At 41.8% G+C, this 23485-nt stretch overlaps 5 protein-coding genes across 7 annotated transcripts; 4 read left to right on the forward strand and 1 right to left on the reverse strand.

Moving 5' to 3' along the window:
• The first annotated feature begins 411 nt into the window (after window positions 1-411).
• Window positions 412-6322, forward strand: LOC100832565. The gene is made up of 4 exons (XM_003573151.4): window positions 412-773; window positions 4615-4694; window positions 4771-4829; window positions 5756-6322. The coding sequence occupies exons 1-4, from the start codon at window positions 495-497 to the stop codon at window positions 6058-6060; spliced, it is 723 nt and encodes a 240-aa protein (XP_003573199.1). The 5' UTR covers window positions 412-494; the 3' UTR covers window positions 6061-6322.
• An 837-nt stretch (window positions 6323-7159) lies between these two features.
• On the forward strand, window positions 7160-9921 carry LOC100832255 (rac-like GTP-binding protein 7). 2 transcript variants are annotated; one of them, XM_010235886.3, is made up of 7 exons: window positions 7160-7368; window positions 7485-7572; window positions 7660-7769; window positions 7866-7929; window positions 8023-8090; window positions 8339-8404; window positions 9500-9921. In XM_010235886.3, the coding sequence occupies exons 1-7, from the start codon at window positions 7270-7272 to the stop codon at window positions 9602-9604; spliced, it is 600 nt and encodes a 199-aa protein (XP_010234188.1). In that variant the 5' UTR covers window positions 7160-7269; the 3' UTR covers window positions 9605-9921. The 2 variants fall into 2 exon arrangements, with proteins under 2 accessions (XP_010234188.1, XP_003573198.1); XM_003573150.4 differs by having other exon boundaries at window positions 8026-8090.
• A 183-nt stretch (window positions 9922-10104) lies between these two features.
• On the reverse strand, window positions 10105-17257 carry LOC100832874 (optic atrophy 3 protein homolog). Of its 2 annotated transcripts, none has more exons than XR_731311.3 (4): window positions 16032-17001; window positions 15357-15491; window positions 14609-14695; window positions 10105-10556 (listed from the first exon to the last, which is right to left on the reverse strand). XR_731311.3 is itself a non-coding variant. In XM_003573152.4 (4 exons), exons 1-4 carry the CDS (start codon window positions 16984-16986, stop codon window positions 10395-10397), a joined length of 513 nt encoding a protein of 170 aa, XP_003573200.1. In that variant the 5' UTR covers window positions 16987-17257; the 3' UTR covers window positions 10105-10394. The 2 variants fall into 2 exon arrangements, 1 of the variants encoding a protein (XP_003573200.1); XM_003573152.4 differs by having other exon boundaries at window positions 16858-17257.
• A 1249-nt stretch (window positions 17258-18506) lies between these two features.
• Window positions 18507-19174, forward strand: LOC104583999 (clumping factor A-like). Its single transcript, XM_010238073.1, has 2 exons — window positions 18507-18698; window positions 18821-19174. Exons 1-2 carry the CDS (start codon window positions 18507-18509, stop codon window positions 19172-19174), a joined length of 546 nt encoding a protein of 181 aa, XP_010236375.1.
• A 476-nt stretch (window positions 19175-19650) lies between these two features.
• LOC104584000 (axoneme-associated protein mst101(1)-like) lies at window positions 19651-20049 on the forward strand. Its single transcript, XM_010238074.1, has one exon. It carries the CDS (start codon window positions 19651-19653, stop codon window positions 20047-20049), a length of 399 nt encoding a protein of 132 aa, XP_010236376.1.
• Window positions 20050-23485: the final 3436 nt, after the last annotated feature.

Genomic DNA, 23485 nt, shown 5'->3' on the forward strand with positions numbered 1-23485 from the left:
AAATCACTCGTCGCCACCTTGCATTGCCGAGCTACACGCATTAGATTGTAATTCAATTTCTTTTGATCAATAAAGCACTCCTAATTTCTCAAAGAAAAAACAGACTAAAGATTACCACTATATTAATCTCGTTATCTTCAATTTTTACATCGAAGGATGCAATTATAATCATCTTAGTTTCTAGATGGTGACACATCTCAACCTTTGCTAGCCTAGTAGTGATGGAAATTTGAGATTTTTATCAGCGAAGAAAGAACATAGTGTACTGTTTTGCAATGACCACGAAACAAACAGAAAAGAGTTGTCAGCTTTTTTTCGGTTTCTGGGACGGTCTTCCGGGTGAAACCGCTCTAAATTTTTTGCTAAGTTTTTTTTTTTTGACACCAGCTAAGTTTTCGAATTAGTTTAACCTAGAATCCTAGGTTGGCTAGCGTCTTAGTGGGCCCCGCCTCCCCCCAGAACCCCTCGCCACGACCAGCCTCCCTGCTCCGGCGATGCGGCGGCTACCCTTGCGACTCTTGCGCTCAGCGGCGGTCGCATCAGTCCGGAGGCCTGTCCCCTCCCGTGTCGGCTGTCCTGTCCCTCCCACGACGCAACCGCCGGCGGAGACAGCCATCGCGCCGGCCAACCTCGCCCGCTGGCTACCGCGGAGAGGGTACTCCCAGTTCGCGAGCGGTTTCACCCCCCTACAGCCAAAGACTCTGGGATCCATCCTCGACATCGAGCGCGCCAAGGGCCTGTCCCCCGAACACCTCGTCGCCGCCTGGGATGACGTCAGTGCCCTCCCCGTTCCTCATTTCCTCCCATTTAGTAATACATTTTTTTTCTTGTACTAGCATTGGGGAGATGCATCTGATGGGCTGCGTACATTAACTTTTTTTTGGGAAATCCAAAGGTGCATTGATGTTTCGTGTTGGGTGATTTTGCTAGCACTGACAGACCGTTAGTTCAAGTATCTGTTTCTATGAGGTATCTGAATGATCTCTTATAAGACTAAGGCTGAAAATAAAACCAACCGCCCATCAAAATGTGTTGAACGTTCTTGGATATTTGCTAATGTGCATGTTCAGAATCCTGCTAAGAAATAACATATATTCAAGAGTTTCTGCAAGTATCTCATCTTCAGTCTCATATAGTGGCCAAATATAAGAGTGTGTGCTTGGGAATGGAGAATAAAAACGGACATATAGCTTCCATGTATGGATCTCGAAGGTGGCATGAAGAGAATGCAAAAGTAGTCCAAGCCCCACCGAATCAGTTTTTGTATAAATTTTCCTCAGTTCCCTTTGGACAGGCAAAACAACTTAAAAAGGTGCTTATTCAACTTATACATGATCTAAGCAGTTAGTTTAAACTTTCAAGCATATCACTATTTCATCACATTTGGCATGGCATCATAGCATGCTAGCAGCATGAGCTCTGATTATAATATTACATGACAACATACTCCTACAATTTTATTGTTATAATATTATTCACATCCAGAAGCAATAGCTTGACGTTATCAATTTGTCATTAATACTGTGAGGAATCTGGTAAGACAGACGAAAAATAGTTTGGAAAACACCAAGTTTGCAAAGAACGATCCATCATGCAAAAGTAAACACACAAATAAATGTAAGGGCTTAAAGGAATTAAGGAACATAAACATCAATTGAGAATTGAGGAAAAACAGGCAGAATTCAGGGTCAATGGTCCAAGGGTATAGAAATGAGCCCTGGTGCAACAATGGGAGCCGTATAGGCACTTCGACACCATACTATAGTCGATATGAAACAGAAGAAAGAAATAACAGAAGTTTCAGTACATAATAGCATCACACTTTGCCGCATCTTTCATAGTTGTTTGTGAATTTAGAGCCATAGGATGTAGCTCAGTGCCTGACACTCTCAAAGTGCTGGAACCATGATTAGTACTCAATTCTTGATATATTAGTTCTGATTGACACATTAATTTTATAGTTGTATCTCAATTGAAGTTTCAAGGTACAGATCGTTTAAGTTTTTAAGATGGAAATCGTTTAACATTGGATCTTATTTTAAAACTGGTGCTCTTGGTTGCACTGTATACAAACTTTCTTTACAATGTTGCATTTACTATTTGATCTGAAATAGGACTTCTTAGGTCCATGCTCAGTTGGTCTGTAGAAGGGTGAATTGTGTGAAGAGATACAATTGTGCCATGGTAAAGTGGGTCATGTGTGGTGATACGTAGGGAGGAAAAGGAAGGGAAGGGAGATGGACATTAACGGGCTGAAAGCAGTCGTGTGCTTCACTAGCTGGTATATAGAACGATATTTATCCTGTCTTAAATTTATCTTTGCTAGCAAGACATGCGTGTGTTTCTATGAAACCAGACTATGTACTAATTGTAGTAGTTAGGACAGTCTATGTATCTTAAGAACACATGCATATTCTGCCGCAACAAGCACTATTGCCTTCTTTTTGCTTCCATAGTCTGCTCACACCATTGTATACTCTTCTGGTTTCCTTCGTCCTAGTCGAGCATCTCCTTCTCTGCCACCAACTCGGGAGAAGACAAGATGTTGTCTCTGTATCCGCCATCTCTCTTTGCTCACCCTTGGCTCCACACTTAGCTGACGCTCCTGTGTCATGGGTTGCTCTTGTCTCTTTGAAGCTAAACGATGTCGGTTGTTACAAATTATACCTTGAAGTACAATTTCAAAATATGCTGATATCAGATATCAAGTGGTTTATCTAGCTTAGCACATAACACTACAAAATCTTAAGGTAGCAGGCTTGTTCACGAGCTTCTCCGCCGTTGTAAAGTTCAATGTATCTATCATCATTGCTTCACTCAGCGTCTCAACTTCCTCTAACCTTATTATGCCAGCACATACTGCATTCTGCAAATAGATTGACTGAACTAAAACTGTTAAAAGATGAGAGAACAAGCTGGAATTGACAGCTTGCTCTGAAGTACTTGAAATAAAAGGATACTTATACTGACTACATATTTCTAGACATGAACATACTTCACTTGAGTATATTTCAGTAGAAACGATTTGCAACATACATAGTTTAGCAAAATATGCACCACACATATCAAAATATTAGAATTTTTGTAAAAATGGATTTCTTATTAAAAATAAGCAAATTTATCATCAGCTTACATGAAAACTGTAACTTTTGGTCAATATGACACCAAGAAATCTATACTAATTAATAAGCACCCGATGTGAACAAGAGTGCACCAGAGGAAGTAAAATAATTGGGATTAATTAATAATAGGCGCCTGATGTGAATAAGTAAAGGATGCATGTCAGGATTTAAATGATTGGCGCCTAGATCATTAGCAAGACAGGAATCACCTAACTGTCTAAAACACTTCTAGTATTTGGATCAAAAGTAAACAAGTTTCATCTAAAAAGAGTAGCAAGTTTTAAACTTCCAACATTGGAAAACAAAACTTGCCTTCTTGACGGAGTCCTCGCTCAGTGAGACATGGTTTCTAGTTTTCTTCATACCAGACTTATCGCCAGGTTGAGCCACTACCTAGCTGAGTGTCATCTTGTATCATTTCATGGCGACCAATTGCAACAAGGGGAGAACAGGAGGTGAACACAGTTATCAACCAAAAGATTCAGCTGTTGCCGGAATGTTAGCTGACAGAGACAAGGAGCTGCAGGAATTGTCGGCCAGGTGACGTCTAGATTCGTCTATATTCAAGTAGTACCCGTTGGTCATGAGGTCGCTACATCGACTACAACGTCCATTGCCCGTGGAAGTCTCCAGTCATGCAGGTGACCTTGGAAGGGTACACGAGGATTAGGTAGGCACCGTTATGGCCGGTCGGCGGCCAGGGTGACGATGACCAGCTGCAATGAGCGATAGGGCTGGAGTAAGTGATATGCAAATATGCAATGCTTTGTGAGATAGATACTATAAGAATAGGGAGCCGCAGATTTTGGAGAGATTGTGTGATGGATTTGTTTAAACGGATTAACAAGAAATTTGTTGAGATAACAAGCACAACAATTTTCGAACTTATCTTACCATAAAAAAAATCGATCTTATCATGAGAAGGCGCCCATGACCAAATTTCCAGGGGTAAATCTTTATAGAGGTTGGAGCGGTGGAGGGGGTGTGACACCACCATCGCCCACTCCCCTTCAACAGTAAAGAAAGATAAAGATGATTTTGTTTGGAAAATGAGTTGTTCCCGTTCGTTGGAAAATATTTTAAGATGGCAGAAACAAGTAGGATGTTCTTAGACCTCCTTTGTTACGTATGATAACAAAACTATGAATGATTTGCATAGGTGGGGATGTAGTTATTCTTCTTTAGGACCATGCATGATTTGCTTCAAGGGTGGGGATGAAGTAATTGTTCTTTAGGAACTTCTGTATTTGAAATTTTGAAGACTCCCACATGTTGTCCCGTTAACCTGGAAAGGCAGCAAAATTAAGTTTTACTTTACCGGATTTCCATCAAGTTAGTGTTTTATGTTTTATGTTTTATGCCTGTGACATTAAAGCATTTATTTTGTCTTTGCAACATGCTGATAACTGCATTTGTATTGTTTACTCATATCCATCCTGACTTTTTGTTTGTGCAATTTGTTTGTGTTGCTATTGTTTTGCTGGAACATCAGTACCATTTGGGAAGAGGTCATATAGGAACATCCATGAAAGCAAAGCTTTACCATCTCTTGGAACAAAGATCGTCCACATGGTATTTATTTGTTAAACTTAGTTTTGGTTGCATCACCATGATTATTTATCGCTGACTAATTTCATTTTGTTTGTAGTCGATATTTTGTTATTCCTTTGTGGAGAGGAAGTGGATATACTACCATGTTTATGCAAGGTTATTACTCAATTATATTTGAGATATTGGACTTTCATAAGACTTGTTGACTATTCCATTTTCACATTTTTCCTGCAATTTTGATCACACCTATGATCTTTACTTGACATATATAATATATTTTTGTCAAGTCAACATAATATAGTAGGCTTTAGTCAATCTGCAATTCTTAATACCTCGTGCTTGTTGTTTCAAGCAAATGCAAAGCTTGCGTTTCGATCTATGTTACACGATACGGGGACACGGGAAAACGGCATTTAAAAAAAAGACAACATTATACAAAGTTCAACCAAATATACAACATTATACATAGTCACAAAATTGAGGTCTTAAGTTACTTGATCCATTTCATTCATGACTTGATACTTCAATAGTTTGCATGGCAGCACAAGACAACACGATCAGTTTTTCTTTTCTTTTCTTTTTAATTCAGAAAAGTGGGCTAATTAGGGACACAAGTATCCCAGTCGTATTCCTGTATCGGGCAGTATCCTGCACGGATACGGCATGTATGAGCCGTATCCCTGCAACATAGGTTCCGATGCATATATTAGAACAAAGATATGTGCAAGCCCAAAGAATGACGAGCACCCTGTGCTACAACACTACACATCTAAGCGCTAGGTCCTGCCAGAGAAGCTACTCAAGCTGCCCACGCCCACAGATTGTGTCGAGCAGGTCGCTTGTTGTCCCTGATTGCCTTTTTTTGTTTATTATCAGTAAAGGACCACCACCAACACAGACATACAGAAATTACACCGATTCCAAAAAGGGCCTTCAAATTTTATTATAAAGGGGTTATAGTGTCTGAAAGATATGCTGTTTCCAGATGGCCATTTATTTGTTCAAACCCAGCTGCAGATATTACCATTTCTTTGGTTATATTTTGAGCTTATTGTTCTATCCTTTGTCATTGAACATTGCAGTGCAGATGCCACACATAATCTTCACAGGACTTGAAGACTATAAAGCAAGAGGAACTCAAGCAAGCCCATACTACACAGTCACTCATTATACAGAGTTTGCAGAAACCAAGGATACAGTGCTTGTGCGAGGAGATGTTGTCTTCACCAGTAAACTGACTGATTCGGAGGCGAAGTGTCTTTTAGAGACTGCTCACTCATTCTACCTGAATGATGTGCGGTACAAGCTTGTAGAGCGCTTCAATAAAGAAACACATGATTTCGAGTTCAAAGATGTCCTTCAAGTGCTTGATATGCCTACCATGTGAGAAAAAAAACTCAAGTCCTCGTGCAACAGCAAAAGTTTCTTGTCAGCCTGAAATTACTGCTAACATTGAAGTTACCGTTCTTTTCCCTCCTTTTCTTGCAAACGACACTGGATATCGCTCTGACTGAGCGTTAGTTCATCTTGTTGGAAAAGTTTTGAGGCATTCCATAACTATTTGCTGTTGTTTCTCTTAGTCTATTCGATGGATTTATTTGTATTTCATTATGCTCTCTTATTAAAGCGATTCATAATTTTTTCCCTAATAATGTGGAAATATTGTTGCAAATGCTGATGTGCAAATAGGAGTGTCTTGATATTTGTTCAATTTTTTTGAGATGTATTCATGACTTGATCTGACGTTTGTTGGGCGCAATATGGTGCCTCTAGTGCATATCTGAGCTGCCGTTGCGTGAGGAAGCGCCACTTTTACGGCTCATGATCCTTTTAATTATATGTGGATCACTGTAATTGTCACTGTTATAAAGAAGGCAGGCACATACCGGATTGAAACCACAGGTCGGCAAGTACATGAAGATCCGTGGCCACAACCCAATCGTCATGATCATAACTAATGGGTGCCGCAATTAACCAACCGGCACTTAAGCATAAAGCTCGGCGAGGGTTGATGATCCCGTAGAGCAGGCTCAGGCTGGCGGTTGACGTGCGTGCACTCAAAGCAACGGCAGCAACAGCAAGCACATTGCGAGAACCGGCCGGCCACCACAGCAGAGGCAGAGCACCCACACACACAAAAGGCATGCGGCGGTCTATTGGTGCTCCTGCAATCATGCTCCCGCAAGTACTAACCTCTCCACTGAGTTTTATATTAGCACTAAGTATGACATGAGATGAGATACATGTTTTCAGCCCTGACCAGTCCGTGAACGTGTTCGATCATCGGCTGATGCTGAGAGCGACCCCACCCACAGGCAGGCGTCAGCACCACTTAGCCAACAAAATGCCCACTAAGGGCAGCAGGGCAATCCAATCTGTCCTCTAAATTTGCTTGAATTATTACTTTGAGTAGTACTGGTAGTAATTGCCAAGTAGTACCGTTGAAGGCAACTAACTGTACGTATACGTGTCTATATATATAAACCTGCTGACCTGCTGCCTCTGCCGGCCATGGCATAGCTAGCTCACCAACCAAACCAACCCACAGCACAACATCAAACGGCAGCAGGTGAGCGGCTCATCGAGGGTCGAGGAGATGAGCACGTCGAGGTTCATCAAGTGCGTGACGGTGGGCGACGGCGCCGTCGGCAAGACCTGCATGCTCATCTCCTACACCAGCAACACTTTCCCCACGGTCAGCTACCTGCACCTGCACTTGCTTCTTAGTACTTTGCGCGGGTTGCGATTCAGGTAGCTCTTACTTTCCTTTCTTGCCTGGATTGGATATCATGGCATGTATGTACTTCACAGGACTACGTGCCCACGGTGTTCGACAACTTCAGCGCCAACGTTGTCGTCGACGGCAACACCGTCAACCTCGGCCTCTGGGATACCGCTGGTATGTACTTATATATGAAGAATCATTTCGGGTCTTATTGCCACTTGTTCATCTCTTGGAACCTAAATGCCTTCGATTAATTTGCAGGACAGGAGGACTACAACAGGCTGAGGCCTCTCAGCTACAGAGGGGCAGATGTCTTCCTCTTGGCATTTTCCCTCATCAGCAAAGCAAGCTATGAGAATATTCACAAGAAGGTTCACGTTTCTTTTTTTACCCAACAACATACCACTTGTAGATTTTCTCCTATTTTTCACAAATCAATCCTTTTTTCCTTCATATACACTGAGCAGTGGATACCAGAGCTGAGGCATTATGCTCCCAATGTGCCTATCGTCCTAGTTGGAACAAAGCTTGGTAAGCAGATTGCTCATATATAGGTTTATACCCTTCAAGTTCTCATCATGTTATGAACCCTACCAAAAGAATCTGATACCGACTGAGTACCAGCAGACTTGCGTGAGGACAAGCAATTTTTCCTCGAACACCCCGGTTTAGCACCTATCTCCACTGCACAGGTCAGTTTAGCGGTACACATACATATTTTTTTTCTTCTTTAAACAAGAAATGTTAAATATACTAGCTAGCATTTCATGATGCAAAAATTGACGGGTGAACTGATACAGTACGTGTTTCGTACATATTTTCCCTTCGATCCGAACTTGCAATGTTGCACATTAAGTGCATAGTATGTAGTTTGGTGTAACAGCGACTGATCAGCTTGTTTCTGCTGTACATGCATGGTGGTGAACACTGAACTGAACAGGGGGAGGAGCTGAAGAAGATGATAGGTGCCGCGGCGTACATAGAATGCAGCTCCAAGACGCAACAGGTACACACACACACACAACATGGACTAGTTGGTAATACCAGCACTAATGCTGCAACATTTATTTATGAACCCCTTAATTTGTTAGATTAGATGGCTAGCTACTTCATTGAATTCATTGATCCTTACACGAAAGAGTAGGTAGTTAGTGCTAGTAGTTGCTGTAAAGGAGATTAGAGAAGAGGGAAGCAACGGGAACCAAGTACACACCACTTGTGCTCACATGTCCTGCAAAAAGGTTCACAAAACCCGGTCGTGCCGGTCAGAAATTATATTAGGACGTATCTAATCGGCCAGGCCAGGGGACGATCACACTACCTCTCATCAAATGATGTGCCTGTGGAGGACGCTGTTGCGGCTCGCCTCCAAGTATCCATGGATGGAATTCGGGCGGTTTGTTCATCAAGTGTCCGGCCGATCGGAATCCTCACCGTCCTCATCTTCCTCGCCGATGCGCCCCTTAATCACTGGTTAGCCGTCACCTAGTCGCGGGCGCAAGGAAGATAAGTTAGGGGTCGCAAAATGAAGTTATGGTAATCCAAGGGGCAAATTGCAATATACTTATCCTTTTGGTTAGGCATACGTGGCAAAATGCCCGGTCAAAGGTAGTGAAAGGGACACGTAGGCAGGTTAGACCTTCTCCGACATGCTTAAGATTATCGGTGACTCACTTAATGTGTTTTTAGGATCTGAGTATGTGCACTTCATAGAATTAGGACCTACTTGACACCCCTGATGCTTCTAGGTCGGAGGGTGCATTTAGCTCGTTCCTAAATATAATATGTTTTAGCTTTGTTCTAACTCAAACTTATAAAAATTTGACCAAATTTATAGAAAATTCTACCAACATCAACAACTCTAAATTAGTTTTAATAAATCCGACATGATATATCTTCGTCGCATACTTGTTCCATATTACAGATGTTAGTAATTTTTGCTATAAATTTGATCAAACTTTGAAAGGTTGGAATTCGTACAAAGTTAGAACGTGTTATATTTAGGATCGGAGTGTAATACATTAAACTTGACAGAGTTGCACAAAATTAGTTAATTTTTTGTCTGATGTCTCTAAGGTTGATTTCTTTGGTGGATTATTAGAATGTCAAGTCCGTGTTTGACTCCGCGATAAAAGTGGTGCTCTGCCCGCCGAAGGTGAAGAGGAGGAACAGCACCAGGAAGCAGAGGAGTTGTTGGATCCTATGACCATCGAGTGGACAACTGAAAGCGTTTTTCTTTATATATTGTCGTGGCTGTGTTGCAGCTGTTAGATGCCGTTTGGGTAAATTTGATGTGTTGTGACGAGCAATCCAACTATGTATTACGAGGAGCATCTTAGTGCTTCCTATGTATGTATTGTGACGAGCATTACGAGGTGTAGTAGTATCCTTGGTTGGTTCAGACCTCAGACTGCAATGACTTGGCCTGTTTCTGTTGCCACTTTCTGTTGGCTCTTTCCACCGTGTTGCGTTCTGTCGTGATCACTGTTTAAGTAAAAGAAAGAAAACCGGCTGTGACTTGTACTGGTATGAGCTCCCCTTTTTTGCATCAGGTAAATATATGGTCACACCCATGCTAAAAACTCGGAAGAAATGAGAATTCACGTGAAACAAACAAAAACCCTTTGGAGTCATGGAAAATGAATGAAAACTTTTCCCATGTAAATGCTCCTTGTGTACCTGTCTTATCATCCACACGTGCAACCGTAATAAACTATGCCAGATAACTTTGCATAATTTAGCTTTCCAATCATCAATCTTTTCTTCATGGAACTCTTATCATACAACATAAGACAGATACACAAGGCTTTTTCTGAAATTAGTAAACATAGCCTCAGATACAACACGCCCGTTTGACCAGCTGGAACAAGATAGGCAGCAGGATGGGCACTTCTAAAGTTTCAGCGCAGGCGCATGCAAAATATTACAGACAACATTCGATGATACTCGGTGTGCTTGGTTAGAATTCTGCCAACGATGTGAGATAATTGCTTCAACTAAAATAAAACTGGTGATGACACCTTTTGGTCTGTCATACTGCTGCTCCTGAAAACAACTCCAGAGAGGCCTCGTGAGTTGGCGAGGTGCTCTAACTCACTAAGCTTTAGCTTCAAAGTCTCTATTTCTAGAGCCAGTTGATCCTCCTTTTTCCTCAATTCCTGCAAGTTAAATGCAATTTTACATCCTCGTGTGGACGTAGAAATCTATAAACTCTATAAAGTTGAAACCCACTAAGTACAGTTAATTTAGCAAGCTGCACATGCAGCCTATCCACGTCATCAGAAATGTTCAGTCCGTTAGATGAAAATTTGTACGGTTCAGATTCACGCTGTAGGCGTCTTCAGTTTGTACCGCGAGCACGACCCGTTCCAGCAGCAGCGCCCGTTGCGTACCGATATGGGCTTCGCCTGTGCCAGGTTCTCAGCCCACCAGAAAAAGACTGCGCACATGTGCGGCAGGGGTGAAAACCCGATCGATGTGGCTACCGCACTGCTTGGCCTGCCCTCCTGACCGTGCTCCCCTGTCCCCTGTGCTTCGTCTTCTTCATCGCCTCAGGTCCTACTCCTCCGCCGGGTGTACGTGGTCTTCGCCGCCGCGCTGTGAGCGTTTCCGTGTCCTCGCCTTCCACGCGTCTGGCGAGCCCCTCCCGGCGTTCCTGGCAACGGCGGCAACCTCGCCGAAGCCCCCAACGAGCCGAAATCGTTGTGGGCGTCACCACGTAGGCTTTGTCTTACACGTCGACGTCTCATTCCTCGGCGTTGTCCCTTCATTGCACTGAATCTTCGTTGTAATTGTTCCACCCACGCTGTTCCCCAGTCTCTCTCTTGTGAGATTATTTGTCCCATGCCCCAGGTTATCCCGTCTCTCTGCATAGGAGGTGTTTGATGATTTGCCTCTTCCAAAGATTTGTTGGCTTTGAAGAACATATAGCTGAATCTGATTTCCCTGTGCAGGTAGGTACGAAGTGGTGTATTCAAGATTTCCCTTTGCAATTAGACAACATATAGCCCCCAGGTTATCCCATCCCTCAGTATATTCAAGATTTCATGTGTTTTGTGTCCCCTCTGTTATTTTATATTTGGCTAAATGTTAATCAGTTTTTGTATGTGCTCATTTTGGTAGATAATTGTGGCAGAATGCAAAATTCAGATATGAGATTTTTCTGGTGAATACAAAAGGTAAGAGCCAGCTCAGAAACTTTTTTGCTCCCTGTTCATGTTGGGTGTGAACTAAGAAAAAAATCTACTTAGTTTTTCTTCATGGTACATGCAGCTGGGTCACACACAAATTTTTTTTAAGGGAGTCTAATCTATCCAGTTTCCTTTGGAGTCAGATTATATTCAGAAACAGTGGTGAACACCAAGATGGGCACATGTTAGTTAAGTAGAAAATTTACTTCCAGTTATGTACTCCTTTTGTTCCATCAGTGTGTTTGTTGTCGCAGGGAACAGAAAAAGTGAATCATGATTTGTTTCTCACAGTACTGCAGAAACTGCCAGGTATGGGGCTATCAATTAAGCTGAACGATGCCGCAGTATTGCCTATTTCTTATTTCACTCCATCCTTTCATCCTGGAGATGTTCTACATTATCTCATGATCGACCTAATCTCATCTTGGATACGTGAGCATCGACGTGCATAGCAAGGTGTTCTTCCTCTGTAATTTACCACACTGCCTACCTGCACTTGCTAATTGGTTTATTTTGCAGGAGAGGAAAGCTTTCGTAAAATTGTTTTTTTTTATGTCAAAGATCTGCATGTAGTATTTTGTTCTCATGTACTATTCATCACCCTTGCTCCAGTTGTTGTTTACCGCATTTGTAGTAGATCTAAGGAGCTAGCACATCATTTCAGTTATACAATTTATATGGACGAAGATGAACTTTCCTGTTAATTGTTTCAGAATCACATTGCATGCCCAATTTGTGTCATCCATTCCTTTGATGAAATAACATACTAAGGTGTCTTTCTTCACTGATTAGGTCACCTTCCTAAGATAGTTGTACTAAATTTTTATTGGTGACACCAAGAGCTGGTGAAACTATTGAAGCAAAACCATAGGCTTTGTTTGCTGATGTTAATTTCTGAAACATATAAGTGATATACTCAATTATCTAAATGAAAGGACTGTTTAGTCACATCACTCATTGTATGGAATATTTACATGTATGTTTAATGCTATTGTATGGAGTAATGTTTTGTAGAATTGTAGATTTTTGTTTCATCGTTATATTGGTCATCTATATAATCTATAAAGTCGATTCCCAGCAATTGCAATTAATGTTTGCAAACTTCACATGGTGTCCACGTCACCATCCACATCATGAGCATCATGAGCATGCAAATTGTCCATATCACCGTCCACATCATTTGTTGTAGACCACTAGAAATTCATTTTGGTGGTTCCTTCGACGATTTAATATTTTGACACCTATGATTTTTCACTTTCACATTAAATAGTTCACCAAGTACACATATTTTCATGATATATATGTCAATTTTCTAAGATATGCAAATACTCAGGTTGATGAAGTTTCACTTTTCGGTTTCTCTGAAGTTGTATGTTCATGTACATCAAAATTACTTCTATTGTTTTGTTGCATATGTGTTATGAATGATAAAGTCATTTTGTCCTAAAATATTCATATTTCTTTTGCACTAAATCATATTATTATCATTTGTTCCTAACATCATATCCAGACATGCATATAAATTTTTTCGCGGCAACGCGCGGGGAATCACCTAGTTATTCATACAAACTAGCCACTGTGAATTATCTACTCCCTCCGTCCCAAAATAAGTGACATGAATTTGTATAGATTCTTATACAAATCCATGATGTCGTAAATAACTAACAGCAAGAATAAGATCATTGAAACAAATTTTTCTTAAAGCTGAATGGAGTTAGAAACTCAATCAAGAAACATATCGACAAGTGTTTATGTAAAACCAGATGTGCTACAACATCCAACATCACAAGCTTTTAGAGGATCACTCATACAGATCACAGACCATGTTAGCGTCAGTCACATGATATATCACAGCTCACCAGAGTAAATATGATGTCAACATGTAAGCACCCTTCCCCATGACGCTGAAAGGCTGAGCCCCACTGGACCCAATACTTGTGACAGGGTTACATCGAGTACTTCCTAGATTACTGGTTTATGCATTGTGAAGTAGTACATTATAAGCATGTTAAAATTCTACACATAGGCTAGGAGGACATAGAAAAATGCTTCTGTTGGTTCAAATCAACTGAAAGCATGGAAGATCAGAATGTTCGTTGTGCTCAGAGAGTAATGATGTACCGGCTCTAAATCATCGCATGGGCACATGATTGCATAACAGTTCTCAATCAAAGGTCAAGCTTAATTTCTTTAACTTCAGTTTATTTGACATAGGACTATACTAAGCTACTATTGTTGAACCTTGAGCTTCTAGGTTGAATCAATAAAATCAACAGATAGGTATGGTAAGCAAAGGTCAGCTTGATAGTTCAGCTAAGAACTTCACACTCGATGTGTCTTGGTATCACAAGTGTGGGCACTGGGCAGAACCAGATCATTTGCTACGTTTTCATATAATGATCTAGTCTCCGTAGGTCCCTAGATTTAACAGGGGGAACATCCTCACTATATGATTGGTGCAGCTGCCAGCCTGCCAAATATCCCAAGTGACACTAACAAAAAATTTAGCTTGTATGTGGTGTTTGAGAAACTGACATATTTCATAAAACATTAGATATGATTTTTCACCTAGGGTGGACATTATTTAGATAATCTGTTGAAAAGAGAAAGGAGCTAAGAAGGTTGTTCACAACCATTTTCATTGCTGCAATGGTCCTTTTATCATGCTGTTAATCTTGTGCATGTGGTGAAAATGGCTCATTTTTACCAATATGTTACTCTACACTGCACAACAAACATGGCACAAGAAGCTTTGGACCTCTGGACTGACTGATTGCTTGAATTTTGTTTGGTTGGTTGACTCTTCTAGATTACTGCATCAGATATATTTATAGTTCTCTTAACCAATCCCTGTTTTGACAAACGGCAAACTGATTTCTTGGGGACATCATTTCCAAATTACTCATGTATACATAATAGACTGAATTTGCTGAAATATGTTAATGTCACAGAGATTCAAAATCCTTTGAAAACACAAAACAGTACAAGATACAAAAATAGTGACAGACAAGAGTTGTTACCTCAACTTCCTTTTTACGAGCCTCCTCTTTTCGGGCCTCTGACCTTGCACTTCTTTGCACCTCAAAGATTACAGCAGCCCCAGCAACCTATATACAACATTTGATAAACTATAGTGAATGATCCAACAAATAAAATCACCTGTATCATTTAAGAATACATATGGCAAGATAATGTAATGATAGAATGAGATGAATAGTTTGTAATAATTACTACTAGTACTACTTCTATAAATATTGGAGTTGGTCGTAGCAGTGGTTCATTCAACCCAACCCTACCTCTACAAATTCTCTAAGAAAGCAGAAAGAAAACTGACTACCAAAAAACAAGCTAAATTGCAAACTCTCTAAAAAAAGAAGAAAAAAAATCAACTCCCAACAAACAAGCTAGCTTAACACAAATCATGATATGGGTCACAACAAAGTTCTACCAGGCGCGACATTGATGAAAGTAACGACTCGGTGTAAGTTGAGCATGGTAAAGCTAGGTTGCCCGACATGCTTGCATATATGATCCTTTTATCCATAGCAAATCATATGCATTCAACTATTTATCCAAAATGAGTTAATGTATTTTACAAAAAACGAATAATCCTCGGTACAAAATTCATTGAACCTACGTTTTATCGGAGATAATATGTACATAGCAGTTTTATGTACATATAGGAACTTTGCACCAAGAGAATACCTCAAAATTGAGGAAGGGTTATAACAAAATTCAGAAGTCGAAAGAGTATGAATTAGTGAATACCGAGAAAACAAAGAGCTCCCCTATAAGATCGGCAGCTGCTTGAACAGCTTTCTCCTCATTCAAAGGCCGAATCTCAACATTGGTTGAATGCCCATATATTCTTCTTTGGATATTCGTGGAAATGCGGTGATTTGTCTACAAAAGCAGTAGGACCAAAAAGGTTATTTGAGACACTGAAAGAAGGAGAGATAAAGAAATTTTGTTCATGCATGAACCATTCTCTAGATCAGATACAATGCATTTGTAGTATACTCTTTGTTCAATAACAACACTGATTCTATTTATGGTATTTACATACAAACCATTTCAAAACAATCATAGCACTAGTGCATTTTTATATGAAAACCTTGCATTATGTTGGTTTGTTTGCATGGAATTTTCATACTGGAAACTGGAAACACAACTCACTTAATCAAGAAATAGAGAAGATAGTACCATTAACTCTTCACCATGCAGTTTCCTCTCAGTCAGTCATGGGAACATAGCAAAATAGAACACAACAAGACCTTTTTATTCATCCCAACTATATAGTTCCATGGTTAAATGTCGAACTCAAGTTCCTGGTTGTTTAATAGCAGCACATGATATCAAATGTATCAAGTTCTCAACTACTAATCCATCAGATCAGTAACTTATCAATTTGTTAAGTGGGGAGGGGAAATGAGATGCACCCACCAATAATCAAAGTTCCACATTGGTACTGTTTCCTTGCTGCCGACTGGTTTCCACTAACAAGGCAGTAATTGGTCGGTTGCCATGCAAAAAGTTCAAGAATAAAAAATTCCGGATTAGTTTATATGGCAAGAAACATTAAATCCCAACCGAGTTTCTTGAAACTTGAGTGAACTACCACTCAAACCTCATCAATAAATGATGTTTTGAGTCTGAAGATATCCACTATCATGTACATCAGCACGAAATGTAGCTTACTGGCCTACTGTTAGAGAAACTTCTGTGTTCTTGTGGTTACCGTGAATAGGAAATTAATCATCAGAAGCTAATGTATGGTAGTCAGATCATTAACTATCGGTGAAGTTTGAGCTTCCAAATTTCTTTACAGAAAGGAAATGTTGTATAATGTCTATGTTCTTTTCTTTTCACGAAACATATATTTTGGCCAATAAAGTATTTTGAGCTATAAACACCCAAAAGAGTAAATGGCCGTGTTCTTCATCAGTAACTGTTGCCCGCATTTTGCATAATGGCATATCCTAACCACCATTCCTGCAACCCAAGACATGAAAACGAACCAAAAAGAAGCCAGCTAAAATGAACTGAATTGACGCCACAGAACTAACTTCAAGGAAAGACAGGCGACTGCACAGCCCAGCCACAAACCCTAGAGGGGACAAATATCATCTCTTTACCCCGCACAGGCACAACCTACATACATCAGATGATTTTGAAGTGTGCGACGAGAGTTTTCTCTAAAAATTGTGCGCCGAGGTGAACGGGGAGATTAAATGGTGGCAGGAAGGGAGGGAAATAGCGAGCAGGGCACCTGGGCGAGGTTGATGATGAATTGGCGGAACTGTGGGTGGCGGCTGGCCTCCGTCTTGAGTCTGATCGCGATTGGCTTAGCCATCGTCTTCAGCGCCAGCGTCCCGAGCTTCGCAAACGGAAGGATCATCTTCTCCTCCTCTGACGATGGCTCCGCTACTCCTTTCTTCAACCAAAATCCTCCTCCCCCACTCGCTTGCAGTCACAGAAATCTGGTAGAGTGAGGGGGGCGGTGTCAGGCCCTGGATCTAATGCGGGATCAATCACAGAACCTAACTATGCAAGGACAGTATGGAATTTGGGAATTGCCGATGCGGGAGGAACCCTAGCGTGGTTCCCCCATTGAATATCTGTTTTATATTGTATATTGTTTTAGCAATAGCAATTGACTGAATGAATTACACAGCACAGCTGCTGGCCAACTTTATAGGCAAGGAACGGGTAAAAGCAACAGAGTGGTAAAGTTACAGTGGAGTGATGGTAATTAGTTAAAGGAGCTTTTGCCCGGATGCTTCTCCACCGTTGGATGAGATACCGCTTCACCGCCCAGGTTAACTGAACTTAACTGAAGAATAGACAGTAGAGATGCCTGACAGGCGGGCGGCGGCAGGGGACTTGACCGCCAGATGCCCCGCGTTGAGATCGGAAGTCACTTAGGTCGATTCCTAATACGATTTCCGAAGAGGAATCGCTTCTTCAGTAAACGACCCCACATTCAAAGAAATTTCATGTAAATCCGCGTTGCTAACGAAAAGCAGAGAATAGACATACTCTCTCAAATCTTAAATTCTCGTCGTTATTTTAGTTTCAACAAGCGTCATTGTTTGTCGAGTAAAATGCACGTCCAGTCTCTTAACTTGGAGAGCATGTGCATATTGGTCCTCGAACTCGGATTTCGAGCAAAATCAGGAACTGAAGTACATTAAGTGACTAATATACTTTCCTAATTGCGATTTCCGTATTAATCGAACCATTTTCTGCTTGCGTGGCGCATATAGAAGCCAGCGTGGACTCACTGGAGAAAACGAGATGCCAGCGTGGACTCGGGCGAGCGAGGCGCGACGGTTCGGTGTCTTGTATTTTTGCGATTTGGTCCCCGAATCAACAGAGACCTCACAAACACCTCCTCCATCCTCGAGGTCGAGACAGAACATACAGAGGGAGGCGATCGTGGCGGCGAGGGTTTTGATCAGCGGCGATTTCATGCGTTGCGGTTGTTGCGGCTCCGGCGATCGTCGTCAGCTAGGATATGGCGCCTATTCGTCGACCAGAAGGAGATCCAGAGCCCATATACAGTTAGTCTCACCGCCCCTTGGCGCCGCGGGTTCAAATAGAGACGATTCGGGTTGTTAGATGATGTTTGTGTTGACAATTTCTAGTCGATTTCCTAGTCCATGCTATATTTTGTGATGAGGTGAAGGCATTGTTTCAAGTTTGTTAGGGTCTAGTTAGGTTTGGGTACGATTCTGTAGGGGTTCCTGGGGTTTTGCTTTTCAGTTCAAGCAGTGATTTTTCCATTTCCTATGCAATGTTGCAGGCAAAAACAGTGACAATTTTAGTGTGGAGATTAACCATGGAGGTCTTTTTGTTGGGACTGGAGTCAATCGAGCATATATTGATGGAAAAAGCATACGGTTTGATTACTGTGACATGGAGGTGTTTGCACATTTTCTCCTTGAAAATCTAGTGGAGATGATTGGGTATGAAGTGGCCGGTAGAGTTATGCTTTATTGGCTTCTTCCTGGTAAGCATCTATCAGACAATGCACTTATGTTGATAAATAAGCCTGAGCATTCCTTGGAGATGTGGGACAGTGTTCAATGTGGAAGTAGGTATCTGCAGGTCTATCTTGACCATGAGAAGAGGCAACCCTACCTGATGTTCTGTGCCCTAGAAAAATGATTTATTTGGAGACAACACCTGAGAAGTTGACACAACAGTTTTATTCCAATGTCACTGGGCAGACAACAAGAACTAGTGGTATTGCAAAGAAGAAGTTATCTCTTGAGAAATCAGATTCTGAGGGTGATTCAGATTCTGATTATGGTGCACATTTGGAAGACTCTGACTTAGACATCAGAGATGGGGATGATGATCTATATGATGATAACATAGATGAAGATGAAGATGAAGTATCAGTGAGTAGTAAGAAGGAGAAGAAGGATAAGAAAGCTGAGAATGATGAAGACCAAAATTCTGATAAGAAAGGAAAGGCCAAACTAGTGGATGATGAAGATGAGATGGTTGCTTTACACTCAGATGATGATGTGGTTTCATGGGAATCTGAAGATGAGGAAGATGTGAAGTTCAATTTTTAGATATTTGAAAATGAGGATATGATAGATCTCAAGTTCCACATTGGGCAGCTATTCCCAGATGTGGATGTGTTAAGGAAAGCAATCAAGGAGTATAGCTGCAGAAATAGAGCGAACATTACTTTCTATAAGAATGACAGAAAAATGATAGGTGCAAAGTGTGAGGAAGGTTGCTCATGGTACATATGGGCTTCATATGACAGCAGGAGCAAGGCTATATTAGTGAAGACACACAATGCCAAACATAGGTGCAGCAAACAGTGGAAAGTGAAGGCTTTCACTTATAAGTATCTAGCAGAAAAGTACATTGAGTCATTTAGTGCAGATGACAAGATGTCACTGAAGAACTTTGCAAGAGTAGTCCGGTTTGAGTGGAATTTGTTGAAGCACATGTTGACAACTTGCCATCCATACCATCCAATACTAATATCAAAGTTTCTAACCTAGAGAGAAAAATTCATGTCCTCAGACAGGCTAAGATGAAAGCTGCAGAGGGGATCAGAGAAGTGGCTGATCAGGCAAAAATTGATGTTGTCATGAGAGAGCTAGAGGAAGTAGAACACAAGAAGAAGGAAGAATTGGAGAAGAAAGCAGCAGCTGCAGAAGCAAGGAAAGTAGCTGCAGAAGAAAAGAAGCTTGCTGCAAAAGAAGCAAAGAAGAAGGCAGCTGAAACTAGAAGGGTAGCAGCTGAAGAGAAGAAAAAGCTTGCTAGAATGAAGAAGGAAGTTGCTTCTCAGAAGAGAAAAGAAGTTGCAAAGAAGAAAAAGGAAGCTGCAGAAAGAAAAGAAGCTGCTCAGGTTGCTGCTTTTGCAAGAAGATCAGCTGCAGCTGGACCATTTGCTCCTCCAGCAATCAAAGAAAAGCTCAATCTTGCATGATTATATCAGTGGGGTGTAATATTGTTGGCTATTCCTTATAGTTTGTTTAAAACTGTAATGGTGGTGAGACATGTGATATTTTGTGGTGTTCTGAGAACATGGTGGTGACTCCAAGTTTATGTTAGTTCATAAAGACTTGATAATGTTTTATATTTCTGGCTTTCTGTCTTGTGCATATTAGCTACATGTGATATATGTTGTCTTGCTCATATAAACTGCCAACATTTGTCGGAAATTCAGGGGAAATTCTGTCAAAAATTACAAAGGAAATTCTGTCAACATTTGTCAAGTAGCAGGACATTGTCATCTCCAATTCAACATTGAGGGTACATCACATTTCAGATTCAAGTTACAAATTTCAGAACACAGCTCACATCTTCACATAACAGCTCACATCTTGAGCAGAACCACACACAACAGAATCGCAATGAAAACATTCAGGCATATCAAAATGTGAAGAAGACTAACTACTTCCTTCACACCATCTTTCCCTACCCCTACCATCTTCTTCCTGACCACATCATCGGTGCTAAATTGATCTTTCCAACCCATATGCTCTAGTTCTCCACTACTACTGGTATCAACAACATCACAACCCAAATGTCCATTGTCCCGCAGGTATGACATGTAGGCATCCTCCCATTTCCAGAAATCGCAGCCACCTTCATGCGGCTGCCCATGGAAAACAATTGCAAATTGCAAATCAAAAACCATTTGCCATCGACAAAAATCCAAAATTGGGGACAAATTAACACTTCCGCGATGATGCGGACACTTGTAGAATGGCTTGAGGTAGTTCTCTGCCGTCTTCGAGATGTAGGTCTTCACCGTCCTTCTCTTATAGTCCAGGCAGGAGATCAACGGGAGGGAGCCATGGCGACGCTTGCTCGCAGACGAGCTGGCTCCGGTGCAAGACACAGAGGTCGTGGGAAGCTTCGGTGGAGAGGGCCTCGCCGCCGCCGCCTCCCTCAAAATTGGTCGCGGACGGCTGGGATTGTAGCCGAGGAGAGGGGAATTTTGCTTGGTGCTAGGGATTCCAGAGGAGGAGAGGGGAATTTCGGGCGGCCAGGCGGCTATTGTATAACAGTACGAGTCCACGCTGGCTTCTATACGCGCCACGCAAGCAGAAAACGGTTCGATTAATATGGAAATCGCGATTAGGACTGTATATTAGTCACTTAATGTACTTCAGTTCCTGATTTCACTCGAAATCCAAGTTCGAGGACCAATATGCACATGCTGCCTAAGTTAAAAGGACTCGGCGTGCATTTTACTCTTGTTTTTCCCTAACAATAGCGAATCTTTGTCGTGGTTCTCGTTACTTTTACCCTGCATTTAGACGTAGGTATTCAGCTTTGGAACTCGAAATTGATATTTCTAACCTTGAATCACATGTTAGGATGGTACTATAATTCATCTGCAGAAAATGGTCATGAATTTCAGGTACCTTTCCCACACACTGCTCGCGCCCTTCTACAATTCTAATCCCCACACTATATTCCTTCGAATTCACTCCTACTCACTTTCTGGTTCGATTGGTTCCAGAAAATAGAAGAGCTTTAATACCTTCCATCTCCGACGCTCGCCCAGCCGCGCGGTCTGCTCCTGACCAAGCGCCTACTCCGCGATGTGAGCCACTACATTGACGTCTATCCTGTGAGAATAGCTTCTTCCTCCTTCCCCGTCATCTCCTTACTGACTCTTCCTTCCTCTGCCAGATCCAGCCGCCATGTCCCTTAGTTTGGTTGTCTTGAAGAGGTTTACTCCTGAATCTGGAGTTGCCCTGCTGCATGCTTGGCTGGTGGTGTTCCTTGATGGCAAGGACGGACGCCCCGGAGGAGAGTCGCAAACTAGAAGAGGAGGGACTCCCAGTTTGGCTCGGAGGTGACTGGCTTGTGCAGGCAGCCTCTTTGCTTCAGTCACCCTCCTCACCACGTGCGTGCTTTTCCAATGGGACGTGTGGTTCTTCCATTGTCTTTGGCGGATGCATGTTCTATGTATGCTGATTTTATGGAGGGGCAAACGATTTTTCATTGGAAATACGTTTGGAAGTTAAAAGTCCCATCCGAAGTCAAGATTTTTACGTGGTTCCTCAATCGCCAAGTCATCTTAACTAAAGATAATCTTGCGAAACCAAATTGGGTAGAGAACTTAAAATGTTATTTTTTGATGCCCACGAGAGCATTATCATATTTTTTCTCTCTTGCCCTCTCGCCCATATTATTTAGTGCATCATTTTTATTACTTTCAATCTTCCACCTCCGAGTTTAGTCACTAATATGTTTGGTAATTGGCTTAGTAGGATGTAAAAATAATAATAAAAGCTTATCTATGACGAAAGTTGGTCGTTTGGCGACACATCCATGGAGCAGCCGTGAGCTAAGGAAACACCATTAGGTCATGTGGCCAATAACTCCAGGATGGTTCACAAATGCGAGAGTTTCTGCCACGTCAGTCTCGTTTAAGACAACATCGATGAATACATCACTCACCAAGCTCCTCTCTGAGGAGCGAGAGTAGTGACAGTTCGAGTTCCGGCGAAGACCGTCGTCACTGCTGAAAAGGGAGGAAATGAGAGACTTGTAATCCTCTCTCTCAAAGCATTCGTTCCACACCCTACTCTCCCAAGTTCAAGCTGCCAACGCTCAAGCCATGACCGATTTTTACTTATTACGTTGGACAACACACGTCGTGCAATTATAAACCAATGTAGAAGCAACGAAATACTCCCTCCGTTTCTAAATATAAGAAGTCGATCCTAACTTTTCATAAGTCAATCCCCTTAAAATTTCACATAGTTTATAGAAAAATCTACTAAGTTACGGAGAGGAGACGAAAGACTCATTTGTCCCTCTCCTTATTTCTGAGAGCTTGATTAGATAAGATGTCAGCAACTTCAGGCCGAGAAAAGTGGAGACTAGCTCGACTATTTTCTCAGAACTAGAGTCTTGGTCGTCGACATCTTGGGAAGTTGTTTCGACATCCGTATCAGGGCACTCCGTCCAGGATTAAGCGCACCCATGTGTGGTAGCCCAACCCGGAATCAAGAAACGTCGTGTGCCACTTCTTTCCGATATATACGCTGCCCTTACCCAAGGTTATCGTATACCCCTTCGACGATTACCCAAGGTCTATTGTCGCAACCCGAGGGTGACGTGTACCCCCATATCATTGTGTTGTTCTATGATGACAACATTGATGCCATCCGTGGGGTCCTGAAAAAAAAATCCATGGCCACAACAAGAATGTCCGCTACAAATTTCGTAGTCGGATAAAAAACATCCAGCCTCGAGGTTGTCCGAGAAGACATCGGAGTACTTCACGTTGATGATATGGAACACCGCTGGAGGATCCTCCTCCCACCACCAGTCCCAATGGAGTTCCTCCGGGAATAGCAACCATCGAGGCCGGGGGACTGTCCAACCACCTCTTGCCA

Source organism: Brachypodium distachyon, chromosome 3, assembly GCF_000005505.3.
Source record: "Brachypodium distachyon strain Bd21 chromosome 3, Brachypodium_distachyon_v3.0, whole genome shotgun sequence".
Classification (NCBI taxonomy): Eukaryota; Viridiplantae; Streptophyta; class Magnoliopsida; order Poales; family Poaceae; genus Brachypodium; species Brachypodium distachyon.